The sequence below is a fragment of the Corvus hawaiiensis genome, chromosome 19, assembly GCF_020740725.1.
Source record: "Corvus hawaiiensis isolate bCorHaw1 chromosome 19, bCorHaw1.pri.cur, whole genome shotgun sequence".
In the NCBI taxonomy this organism is placed as follows: domain Eukaryota; kingdom Metazoa; phylum Chordata; class Aves; order Passeriformes; family Corvidae; genus Corvus; species Corvus hawaiiensis.
The window spans coordinates 3,272,597-3,286,210 of NC_063231.1; the positions used below are offsets into that span (position 1 = coordinate 3,272,597).

The window sequence follows — 13,614 nt, forward strand, 5'->3', positions numbered from 1 at the left end:
CCAGGGCATTCGATGAGTGGTGCAGAACCCTGGGTGGAGAAAGCAGAGCCCCGTTAGCTTGACCGTGGTGCAGTGTCCCTCTGCTTGTGTTCTTCCAAGGCTGGACGAGTGTCCTTTGTGAGCCCTGAGAATGTGCTCATTGTCTGAAATAGGAAACAATGTGTGCCCGAGGCAGCAGAAGTTCTTTGCAGCTCAGCTCAGATGGCAGGTCCAGCCCAGCACCTGCCAGGTGCTTTGCAAGAAGGTTGGAAATGGTGGCTGGGCTGTTTCCAGGAGAGCCAAACCTCTCCCCCTGAATCCCCTCAGTGGGCCCCTCTCCAGTGCATCCTCCTATAAGTGCACAGATTTACTCGTGTTGCATTAATTCAGAAAAAATCAATATTTAGTATTGGTCTATTGTACAAGAGTTATTCTGCCCTTTCCGAGTTATCCTTTGAGTCTGAAGATAGTAATGCAATGTTACCCTTCCTATCCACATGCAGGGATGTTGAAGGGATGGACAGAGAGGAAAGGGTCAGGAACAACAGGAAGAAACATTCACTGCCTCTATCACACACCTGCTTTGTCCGAAGATCTGTTACAGTAGTTCTGAGATGAGCACATTTACCAGTTTCCTCCTCACCTCTCCACAATATTCAATGCCTCATTTTCCTGAAATATTCATTTTTTTCTTGCACACAAATTAATTTCATTCTGGTACCACCTTTCTATTTTTTAGCATGCCTGTGATCATTCTTTCCTCCTTATCAAGTGTTTTCTGCATTCCTCAAAACTCTTCTTTCTACAAGCCTAGTTTCTTTTGTTTTCTGTTCTGAAGGAGTTGCGCTCAGGCTGTGGCTGTATTTAGCCCCCTTCTTGGCTGGGCTTTGCCAGAAAATGAGTCTCTTATGAAAATAAAGGAGGAAACCTGTGACAGCAAGTTTTGTAACAAGGACCTGTCCTGGGATGTGCTCCCTGCCCAGCCCTCCTGCCATGCCGAGGACTGAGACCCTGCTGTCATTTATGAAATTACAGGAGTTTGTAGGCTGTTCAGTGGAGACTCAAAGCATATAAATGAATTGCATCAAGCTTTTTGCAGATCATAAAGGAAACAGAGACTAACACGAAAAATTTAATTTTGTATTGTAGGGCTTTTAAAAAGAATGAAACAACTTGACAAAGAAAGTATCTCTTGCCAACAAAGGTTTATACAAATATTTCCTTTTTCCTTTTGTATCCCAGTAATTCTGAATATTTAAGCCTCTTTATCTCATCACCTGATGCTGATGGATGAAACCTTTCTGACTGCTTTTCATCAGGATCCAGCTATTAAAACTTCTGTGTCTGTCTGGGATTTTTTGTCGAAATATCTGAAAATAAAATTTTCTCTCAACTACTCATATCTTATGGAAGGAAAGCCTTGCATGTATCCTGACAACTCTGCCAATGTATTGCTGCCTTTGTTCAGCCTTTTTTCTGTTTTTCTCTTTCCTTGCAGTGTGGCAAAGGGGCTGAAAACTTCGATAAGTTCTTCACACGAGGACAGCCGGTGTTGACGCCTCCAGATCAGCTGGTCATTGCTAACATAGACCAAACAGATTTTGAAGGGTTCTCTTACGTCAACCCCCAGTTTGTGCACCCCATTGTAGAAAATGTAGTATGAAACAGCAGAACAAATCCTGCCGTGGGGAACAGTTGTAACCCTACAATTTTTAGGCTTTTGCCTTGTTGATTCCATTTGGGCCTGGAAATTGTAGGGTTAGAGGGTGTAAGATGAGGGAAGGGCCACTTAGTCAGGATTTGGGCTTTGCAACAGCAATGTTGTCTTAACAGGAGATAAATTAGTGTACGGTGCCCACTTTTTCTTCTAGAAGTCGCCACTGACTTGTTGAAACTTACCCATGTTTTGGTACGTTCTATTTTTGTAACTTCCCACCGTCCTTTTGCTCTCTTTTCCACTCTGTTATGTTGGAAAAAAATCTAACACGTGGTCTGAATGAGAAGCCACCTCGAGTATTTATTCCATGGGGGCAGATGCCAGGAGGTGGGAACATCCTCCCCGCACACCCCGGAGACTTCAGAGGCAGCAGCAGCACCAGAGACTGAGCAGGGTCAGCTCTGGGGGCAGAGGCATTGCAAAAACATGGCTGAAAGTGTTTGGAAAATATGGCAGGAAAAAAAAAGTTGGGAATGGGTGGGAGGGGGTATGAAATCAAATTAGACCCTGAGGCTTGGCAAACTGATCCTGTAAGATCCCAAATAAAAGTGCTCGGGTGGTGGCCACATCTCTAGGATTTTTGCTAGGAGTAGCATGTGGTAAACTCAAGGGTGAAATTTTGTCTTTACTAATAATAATAATAGTAATAATTTTAATAATACTTTTGTGAATTTTAATCTCCATGAGATTATTCTGTGATCCAGGGTGCCATTGTCTGTTCAGTTGGTTTAATTTACACCACTCCTCATTTACTGTTAACTGGTTCTAATACCAATATTTTACTGTAAAATTTATTAACCTGGAATGTAAAACAAAACTGTAATTCCTTAAATCTTATTTACATGTGTTTATTTATAGTCTGCAGTGTAGGGCAATAAATTGAAGAAAGCATTATGTGTACTAAATTAACAAAAAATGCAGCCCCAAGTGACTTCCTGATTTCTCCAGAATAACTCATGAAAATCAAGTGAGATTTAATCTTAAATAATCAGTTTTAATTCAGAAAACTTTGGGCTATAGAATAATCAAGCCTGAAAGAAGCAGCACCTAAAACTCGTTTTATTGATAGAATGGAATTTAATACATTTTACATATGTTTCATGCAATGAATTTTGCATGTTTAGTAATAACTCTTAATAATAAGGGTTAATAATAAGCAGATCTATATTATTGACATAATCATATCAAGCATAAAGAGTATTATAAAAATTTTATAAAACAACATGTGCTTTGTTTGTGAAAGTTCTTGTTCTGAATGACACCGTTTAGATTTAGCTAAATGTTTTCTTGCTATTGTTTTGATTTTTACTTTAGGTTTTGAATATTGTTACTGGCTTAGGGTAAAATCTCTTTTTTTTTAAAGTAGGTATACTTTTAAATAATAATTGCTACCTGCAGGTTTTTTACGAGGTTCAAATAGGCTTTCATTTCACATCTGCTTATTACTTGCAGAGAAGGAAATAGACTTTATTTGCAATGATGAACACTGTAATTAGTACAATCTTCTCCTCTCCTATCACTTAGATAAAAAATTTTGATATTTCCTCTTACAACTTACCAGAAGATATTAACTCAAATATCAGTAAATAATGTTTTGTGCATATTTTGGTTTTGTTACAGCATGTAAAATAGTAGTTGGTGCATTTCCCTTTTTTTTTCCCTTCTGCCTTGATCCCATTAGCAGCCACAGGCACTTTTTGTCTGTCAGATGTGCATGATGATGCCAGAAGCATGATGTCTCTGTTGCTGCATGCAGACTGATTACAATTTTTCCAGCATGTGAACATATTCAAAAAGTAAGATATTTGCCATAAAAGACTTCAATTTATACTAGATTATGTAATGGGGTGGGGCAGGAGGGGAACCTACTTTCTAATCATCTTTTATGATAATAAAACACAGAACCTGTGCCAAAGATTCTGTCAGAAAGATCCAATCCTGCCAAGTGGTAGCCAGAGGGGTGGGTTGGACCTCGGGGGGTGACCTGGGTGAGTTGGGCAGTTTTGAGGGAAACGTGGTTGGATGTGATGGACGACTGTGTTGAGCTTCTGCACCTGCAGAAAACCTATTGGAAAACGTGGGTTTGGGGCCAGGATGTGCAATCTCCATACTCCAGGAGTCCAGTTGTTGCCCTTAGTCCTTTTGTACCCCCAGCTCCCACAAGGAGCATCTTGGAGTGATCAAACCCTGACATTTCAAGATGTGGCTCACGAGGGGCATTGGCCAACTGACAGGAACTCAGATCGTTGCCTAAACAAACAGGACTCCAAACTTTTCAAACATTTTAGGAGTAAAATTTTTAAACTTTTCTGTGTCAAATATGTTGTCAGCCAAGACTGGGAGTTCATTTTCTCCTTTGTGTATTATATACTTCAAAAACTATGGTATTCACCATAAAGCATGTGGCCTAGTGCAGCATTCATTACTTTGTTCTCTTTTTTTTCTGAATATTACTAGCCTGCCAACGTTTAGTAAAATCTGGGTACCATGCTGTAGAAGACAATAGATTGAATTAAGATAAAAGATTACTGAGTCTCAGATTTTAATAAAGAAGGGACTCTTAGCTATGCCAGTCTGCCAAGAGGTGCCACTGTGCTTGTTTTAAGAATGTGAAGTGAAAAAGACACTTTTGAATAAGGAAAATACTGGGAGAAATACCAGCACACAGGTCTGGGGAGTAACCAAGCAGAACACAGGCGGAATTGAACCAAGCCAGGAACCAGGCAGGAGATCCCCTGGGTAGATGTTCTCACAGTTCTGTTTTCCTGATGAAATCTCAGTTGTCCAGGGAAGTCCCATTGCTGGCACAGCTGTGACAGTCAGTGCTGTTCACACCAGGACATGGCATCATGGGGCTGGTCTGACACTGGGACAGAGCCAGTCTGACGCTGGGACAGAGCTGCTCATCTTCTGGCTACTTCTCATAACCAGTTTCTTCAGCCCTTGTGTTTGTCTCGCAGTTTTTCTGATGTAGAAGCAGAAATTCCTCTTTAACGTCATTACCTCAGGTCCCCGGGCTTGTGACATCTGTGTTGTCTTCTGGAGGTTTCTGAAACACTTCAGAAAAAGGTACTGTGAACTCATGGATCCTGCAGGAGCAAGGCAGGGTTGGATAAGGCAGGGATTAGTTGTGTTACCTGTCACTGCTCTTCCTGGTGCCCTCACATGTGAAGGCTCATGCTCTGACCTTTCCCAAGAACTCCCACTGGCTGCTCAGAATCCAGAAATTTATAGTGGCAAGGAAAACCTGAAGTATCCGGCCTGAATTTTCATCTCTTTTTTAGAGTCAGATGTTATTTATATAATATTTTTCACAAGATTTGGTTTTCTAGAGAACATGTATCAACAGAAGGAGAGGGATTAGAGCTGCTTCTCTTTCACTTGTGTTCGATAGCAACTGTAATCCCAACACCCACATTACCACCAAGATTCCCAAAAAGCAAATTGAAAATTGTACTGCACTGAAGCTGGGGTGGAAGTTTTGGGAACTGCATTTCCATCCCTATGCTTGAGTCCCAGATTGTTCCAGGGCAGCCCCATTCCTGCCAGGGGAAGGCACAGGTCTGCCATGGAAAACTTCCAAGGGATTTTCAGGGATCAAATGGGACTTAACTGGCTCCTAGGCAAATTCCTTATTTGGGCATCTGGGTGTTTTTGTGCACCTTTGAGTCACCAGAGCAGGGTGGTGGGATTCCAGGACAACCATTTCACCTACTGGCCAGGCTTGGTGCTATGAGCAAGGCTGGCACATACATGAGAAGGAGAGAGCATATTCCCGTAGTAAAATACTCCTTCTTAATCCAGTTTGGAGGAGAAATGCAATTTAGCTTTCTGATCCTTCATTCTTTCCAGAAATACAATTTAATTTCCTTTTACAAGCTGAAGAAAGTTCTTCTGGAAATCAGCTGTTAGTTTAAAAAAAACTCATCACGTCTGAATGCTGTTGGCTTTGAAATCCATCATGTCTTTTGGGGTGAATCCAATTCAATAATGCTGGGCTTCTATAAAATTAATAAGGTCGAGCAAGAGAGGAACTTGTCTTCTAGCTGGGAAGATGACATGTCCAAGGATGGAGTGGTACCACTTGCAAAGTGTTTTCTGAGCCAGTGCCTCTGGATGCAATCCCAGTTAAATGCCATAGGAGACACATGCAGTGAGCACAGGGGGCGGATCCTGCTTAGCATGCAAAGCATAGCATTGGAAACAATAATAATAATAATAATAATCCAATAATAAAGCTTTGATGCAAGTAGAAAGCATATTTACAGTATATCGAGTTTACAGTGGGCTTTCGGACCTTCTGGAAATATTTAATGTGATTTTCAGTTCTTTCAGTCATTAGCATAAGTTATTGTACATAGGTTTTTAGTCTCTTTGCAAATGTGAGCGTGGGCTGTGTTTGATGTGTCCCCTCAGTAGGTGGGCACTGAGCTGCCAAGTAGTCAAAAAGCAGACAAGCTAAAAAGCACTTTTTTTCCTCGGCCCCACACTTGTAGATGGGATCTGAAATAGCTGAGTTGCAGAAATAAGTACGAAATAATTAAGATTTGACTCCATAAACATGCACGATTCCCTCACTGTGCCAGTAGCAATTGGGAATTAAAGAGCCTTATCAGGAATAATCATCATGCACTACAACCTTGAGAGGGAGAGGGCCACTTGTTAAACTCTCTGTCTCAGTTACCTCATCTGTAAACTGGGGGTAACAATACTTACTGACCTCACAGGGAGCGGTGAGGACTTCTTAGGCAATGTTTCTAGTTCACTTTTAACCTGAAAAGAGTTGTGTAAGTATTATTATAATTTTTAATATTAAATCAGCTTCTTGGATTCACATGGTACTGCTGGCTATACCATGCTGTTTCTACTTTTTTATAGAACTTTAGTAACTCTGCTGAAACCATTTAAAGAGAAATAAAATCAGATCTGATACGTTTGTTACAGAATCTGGAGTCCAGCTTTTGTACCTGGAGTCAGGGTGTGGCAGGGAGTGATGATGCTTGCTGATGGTGTAGGTCAGCTGCACTTACCTCTTTTCCAGCTACTGAGATTTTTACGGGCAATTTAAAAATTCCATGTCAGTGGAAGTCTTAGCAGAACTGATTATTGGAGGGGGAGATTCCCTTTGGGTAAATAAAGTCAGCACAGCTGTTTTCTAGTACCGTTTTTACTGACTCCTGCTGAAGGAGGAGCTCTGTTCTTTGTGCAGCTGGTTCGTCCATTACAGGTTGATATTTTATGTTGATATTTTTATGTATTTCCGTGTTGTAAATGTGTCTTTGTGCTTTTGTTTTTCCTTGTCTGTGACACCATAGCTCAAATTTAAAAGAAAACTGCTCCAGAAGCTGTTTTTATCTTCCACTGATGTCAGTTGACCTAAATAAATAAATCAGGTCTGTTAATGATTTGAAATTGTGCAGGATGAGTAGCAGCAACATTGACACTCAGCTGCCACTGAAGCTCATTTCTCACTCTGGTTACATTGGACACTCTGCAGCTGATGTTTCATTACTTTTATAATTATTAATGACAGGAATATTTTAATAGCAAGGAAAATTATGTTCCTATCTTTACAAACGTTTTCCTGAGAACTATTTGAATTTCTTTTCCTTCTCTTTGAACCCCTTGAGGCAACACTGCCAAGGGCTCCGTCCTTCCAGGGTTTCACACACTCCTGGCTTGGGTCCCGAGGCACCCAGGGAGCCACAGATCACTGGGTGCTGAGTGCTTGGCCAAGAGCCCCAGTTCACTACAGATATTCATTATATTCTATGTTCATACCCATTGCTGGCCTTGGGGCAGAAAAACAATGTTCTTGCAAGGGTAATAAAAATTTAATCTATGGCTCATTCCCTACCAAGCCTTTCATTTATTCACTCCTGTATTATCAAAATGAGTGTAAAAAATGCCAATTTCAACAAAATGAAGCTCATTGACTCTTTTTAAAATGTGCATTTCCCAACACTCTGTGGTTTTGCACAGGAATACAGAGAACACCTGAAACTTCTCAAATGACTCTATGTTACTTTAATGGGTTTTTTAAAATATGGACTAATCCCACCTTGAACTCATTAGTATTTTAAGTATTATTTTAAGACTCAAATGTTGTATTTATACAGAGGAGAACATTATTTATTTTCATATTGTTTATCTGCAAGATGCTACCAGAAAATTTGGAAAGGCCATTCATTTTTCAAAAGATTTAAAAACCAAAACCAAACATTGGAAGTGTAGTGGGCAAGACTGATGTACAAATTACAGCATCTTTTTTTTTTGTTTCATAATTCACAGTATCTTCAATCTTTGTTTGCATGAAATGCTTTTGTTAAGTATAATTGTAGTTTCAAAGCAAGTGTGTATCAATAAAAATACTGATCATTACTTTTGTGAGAGTTTGGTCTGCCTTTATGAAATTTCCTTTCAAAATTGACTCCCCCAAGGCCAGAGGCTGCAGAGAGGTTGGTGGGATCAGCCACAGAAGTTGCCCAGTCTGGACCTTGATTCTTCATTCAGGCACAGAATTTTAACCTGGGCTCATTTTTAATCCTTGTTAATGAATCAAGAGGAAAAAAAAGGCTTAACTGGGGAAAAGATATATCTGGAAGAGAATTTCTATGTGCTGACCTCGGTGGTGCTGGGCTGCTCCAGGCGTGGGTGCCACAGGGAAATACAGCCCCAGGAGCCAAATGAGGTCTCAGATTGGAGGGTCTGGTTCAAAGCCTGATGTGAGACTGGTGCTGGAGGGATGTGCCCTCCTTAGGAGCAGCCAGACCCAAGAAAACTCAAATTCAATTTGTCACTTTGAGTGTGTGAGTTCTGGATGGTTCATTCCACCCCCTGCCGCTTCTTCCTGGAAAGAGGGGCTGTTGCAGTGATTAATGACCCTCAGGGACCCTCCTTTGTAATGCAATATCTGGTTTAGCACTCCTGAGGGACAGGACACGACCTCCCAGTTCCACCAGCCATGTTTACCCCACGTCCACCAGCCTCGTTCACACTGACATGGTTTGTTTTCAAAACTCGAAAGCAATGTCCAAATATTGTGACAACTTGTCAGACAACTGCCTTTCCTGCCTGCTCTCACAGGATTGAACCTCATGCTAATTCAGTTATTGGGTTCGTTTAGTTTGTAGAAGTCTGGCTGAGTTTGCCCAAAGGAATGGTTGAAATTCCAGGTTTTTTCCCAAAGAGTCAGTGTTTCCAGTCCACTACACATCTGTCATCCAATGTGCTCAGCTTCTGAAGCCCATGAACACATCTCAGACCTTGGGAGCTTTCTGCAGAGCAGGACAGGGACTCTGGGGAGGCATCACTGCCCTGAGCTCGTGGACACAAAGTTGGTGCCTCCAGGGCAGGAGGAAGTGGGTCCTCAGCTCTCCATTTTGCCAGAGCTGCATCTCCAGCTCCTGGGCTGGGCAAGATTTGTGGCCAAACCAGCACAGTGCCCATCCATGGGGCCACTGGCTTTTGGAGTGAGAGCTTGGACATGAATGAACCTCTCCTTGGGGAAAGACAAGCCTGGTGGAGGTGTGTGTGGCTGGAGATGGACTCACAGGGGTGGGAAAGCCCCTGGCCACCCCATGGCCACACTCTGCATCGGTGGTCTCATGAGCAGGACAATCCCCCAGCTCCCAGCAGGATGAGTCAGCTGTCACAACAGGGTGGTGAGAGCCTGCGTGGGCTGCTCTGGTGTGAGGCTCAACACTGTGACAGGGTGGGAAAAAGGGGAAAAGATCTATAACAGTGCATCTTTGTTTGACTTTTTCTAAGCAGGCAAGATTAGGCTGGTGGTTCTGGGAAGAATGAAGTGTTAAAAGCTTCTGCAGGAGAGGCTGAAGCTCTCCATGCCTGCCACAGCCGTGCGTGAGAGCATCTCCATCAGGAATATTTCCAGCATGATAAATCACACCAAGTGCTCGTGCCTGCCTCCCCCAGCCCCAGCCTCTCTTTAGAGATTTGGGTATTTGATTCAGAAATCTCAGAATAGTTTTGCAGAGCTGGTGTGTGAGCTGCAAATAAAACCAGCTCCTCTGAGAACAGCTTGGGTAGCTGAAATGATGACTGCATTAATTACCACGAGGTAATTATAATCCCACCTGCTCCCTGGGGAGCCATGGTAAAGCAAAGGCAAATCAATCAGGGGCCCAAATCAGGACAGCTGTTGCCATGTGTGGGTGGTTTGTCCTCAAAGGGATGTTTTCCCTGGCTGCATCTGTCACTTGTCACCTTCCCAAAGTGGTGCTGCACCCAAAGAAATTGGGGATCTGACCAGGAGATCAGCCAGTGGCAGGGCTGGACCCACAGAGTTTCCTGCAAAGGTTTATTTTTTGCCTTTTTTTTTCCCTGCTTTTCCAAAAGAAGGGCATGGAATGAGGCAGATGTCATGGGAAATGAGTCAATGCTGTCTCCTTCTCCAAGGACTTGCTGCATTTGCTGCCAGGGTGACAGTGTCAGACACCAGCTTCCACTTCCAGTGCTCATTACTGGTCCCTGAGTCAGTGCCTGCCATCCTACCCCAGGAGAGGTGGTTGCACAGTCTGATGAAGGAGAGGAAATATTTCCAAAGCCGATTTAAATCACCATACCTGGGTGAGGAAAATAAAAAGCCAAACAACCAACCCCACAGTGGAAGTTTGCTTAGAAATATTTTAGATCTTACTCTTGACCATCAAGGCTGGCAAAAATCACCCGTCTCTTCACATGCTGGCAATGAATTTTGTGTGTGTGTGTGTCAGACAGAGAGAGGGAGTTTGGTCCACATCTGTCCTATCTTTCCTATTTTTCCTGTTTGAGGACTTGATCCATCCCCCCTTACCTTGCTCCTCTCTTCAGAACACTCCATAAAACTCAGTGCCCGTAACAGAGAGGCTTCCTAATCCATATAAAACATTCTGTAACAATTTAAATAAAACCTCATTAAAGCTTCAACATTTTCAGTGACACCTCCAGAGAAACACTCTTTTAGCAGGATTCATTTTCTTCTCCTTCATGTGTAACTGTCTGGAACGCTGATTAGGTGGGATTTCAGGAAACATCCATCAGAAACAGCTATAAAAGCTACCAGCAAGGAGTGCAAGAGCAGAAGAAAGGAAAGGCCAGCGGTAAGAGCATCCCAAAACTCCTTGGATCAGTTCCTGGTCCTTTTGGGATAAGTCATTTAGCATTCTTGTGCGATTGACACTAACATCATTAAAAGATTGGTAATGAATTTCAGTGCTATATAAATCACACGGAAAACTATTACCCTTAATACAAGCATTATGAGGCTTTAATAATTAATGTCATCTAAACTTCTTTCCAAAACATGACCTTTAAAAACGGATTGCTGTGGCCAGAGCCATCCCTCATCCTACCTGCAAGCAGCTGCTTTCTAGCCAGCCTGGGTGGCTGCAGTGGGGCTGTGCTGGGGAACCTGGATGGGTCCAGTCCCAGGAACAGCTCCAGAGGGAGCCTGTGAGTTGGTGGAACCTCCACTCCTTGTGCATCAGGATAACAGAGAACACCAGTAGTGAGCGAAAATCAAATCCAGCTTGTCTCGTTGTAGGGCACTGCCCTATACAGTGAAAGGGTGGAATGTGGGCACTCCCTGCCCTTTCAGACCTCCTTCCCTCCCGTGTGGAGATGCTCAGATTCCCAGGCAGCCTGGGTGCTGGTGCCTGCCAGCCTTGGAACACGCCAGGGGCTAAAGGCTGCACCTGGCAAAATTCCTGAACTGGCACATCCTCCTCTTTCATGAGCTCAGTTTAGCCCCATATGATTACAAGAGGGTATTTCATTTTAAATAAAATCTCTAACTTCCATTCACATGTGTGCCTTTGTTGTTCCGTGAGTCAGAGCCACTTGGGGAGGCTGCGAAAGGCTCTGCACATTTATTTATTTTAGGCTTTTGCACAGCATGTGGGTGCTGGGTTAAAAATAATGTGGCACCTCTCCTTGCGCTTCCTCCCAAGCAGCGGATCCAGGCAGAGGGATGTGCAGGGGAAACAGCAAATGGAGCTGCAGCTCCAACAATCCACGGAGTTAATTCCTTTCATTCAGTCATGGTACAAGCTGGATGAGAAAACCCCCCCGGAGAGAGGAGAAAGGCTGGTGTTCTTTGGCGCTGTGAGTTTTATGTCTTTCCCTGTTTGCAGTGTTTGAAAAATAAAACAATAATGCTGCTGGGATAATAAGCAGAAGTTGTGCTGAACTCTTGCCCTACACCACAGGACCTGGCTGGAGCAGCCCATCCCACCTGCACAGGAGCCATGGGTGCTGCAGGTGTGGATCCCAAAGCCAAGCTGCTGATGCCAGTTTTGCTGCCCTCTGTGAAATACTCCACAAACACCATCCATGAGAAACAAAAATCTCAAAAGTCTCCCTGAGCAAGTGGTTCCCAGCCTCTGGAAGCCACCCCGTGGGTTTCCTGAGTGTTGTGCTGGGGCTGCTCTGCATCTCTGCCGTGCTCCGGCGTCTCCCCGAGCCTCCCCCCAGCCCAGCTGCCCACAAAATGACAAAAAATAGCAAGAGCCGAGGCAGCTGGCATGGAGCATCTGTCACCTCCCACACAAGTCACAGCAGCTCCAGCATCCCAGCTTGTTGCACTTACCTGCTCGCTCTCCTCTTTCCTCGGGCAAACACTGCAACTGCTGGCTGAGGCAGACCTCCCCTCCCTGTGCCTAAGGTCTTCTCACAGCCTGGTGTGCAGGTAAAGTTGCTCAGTAGCTGTTGTCTGACACCGGGTCAGAGCCATGGGTGGGCTCAGGAGTGGCTGCCCTTTGCTGGGTGGATTTGCTGTCCTAATAAGTCAGCATGGAGCAAATTTGAGGGAGTAGGAGGGGAGGCAAACCTGAGGTTTCCTACCAGCTGGTGGCCCAAGCTGACAGGACCAGACCTTTTATTTCATAATAACCTGAGTGCCTTCGAAGTGGCTTCTGTTGAAAGGGAAAAGACCAGGGAAAAGCATCCCTGCAGATGTCACCTGTCAGAATCAATCTCTTGTAGCTGAAATGAGCTGGGCCTACCACCCCCCATTGCACTGCTGACAGCCCAGGGAGAGCTGTTGTAACGAATCACTTCTGTTCTTAGCCACTATTGAAGCTCAAATCCCTCCTCAGTAATAAGGTTTGACCTTGGGTGCATCCTAAAAGCTACTGCTGAGGTGTCCGTGGAGCTTCAAGCTTCCACACTGATTTGAGTGCGGTACTAAAGGCTGCTGCAGTGGCACAGGCTGGCAGAGCTGCTCTGGCTGGAGAGGGCAGAGCTGCTCTGGCTGGAGAGTCCAGCCCTGCAGAGTCTGGCACAGCTGTGGAACACCCTGTGATGGGCAAGATCCCACCCAGCTTCACTTGCCCCACATGTGGCTGTGGAGAAGGATCCACAGGAGGAAAGAGCCCAGAAGAAACAGTGAAAAGTGGGGAAGGAAAAGTGATGTTGCCAGCCGGTGTTACGTGAAACAATAAACCAGAACAGCTATTGCAGGTTTTGGCAAAGTCCTGCCCCAAGTTTGGGGGGATGCTGAGAAGATGTAAAGTACTGATTGTCCTGTCTGGGACAGCCATGCCAAGTTTCTGTCCAAGAGAAGCATTTTCTACTTCACTGGTTTTTCCCATCATCAGGGAAATAACGCTATGGGGAGGAATTCTGCTAAGAGCTGCTAATGAGGTAGGAGAGTTTAGCTGTTCTGCTGGGGTTTTGGGAGGCAACACTGGTGCTCTCCTTCATCCTGGCCCTGTAATGCCTGTGGGAAATGCTCCTGGTGTGACTGTGGGCATTGTGCACGTGCTTTGCCAGGGCAGAAGTTGCTGTATGGGACAAGCAGCAGCAGAAAACCCACCTGAGTGTTTCAGTGCAAGTACATTTGCATAGAAGCAAAGGGGAGCGGAAGCTCAAAATGTGTATTTATAATTGATTATATGCATGGCTGCTGGGGGCCTCTC

General features: G+C 44.2%; 1 protein-coding gene across 2 annotated transcripts in view; it reads left to right on the forward strand.

The window, feature by feature from the left end:
- PRKCA (protein kinase C alpha) overlaps window positions 1-8,077 on the forward strand; it is a 153,774-nt gene extending 145,697 nt beyond the window's left edge. For both annotated transcript variants that reach the window (XM_048324113.1, XM_048324114.1), the window contains one exon: window positions 1,478-8,077. In XM_048324113.1, the coding sequence (XP_048180070.1) occupies window positions 1,478-1,642 (165 nt within the window). In that variant the 3' untranslated portion in view covers window positions 1,643-8,077. The remainder of the gene's footprint in view (window positions 1-1,477) is intronic.
- Window positions 8,078-13,614: the final 5,537 nt, after the last annotated feature.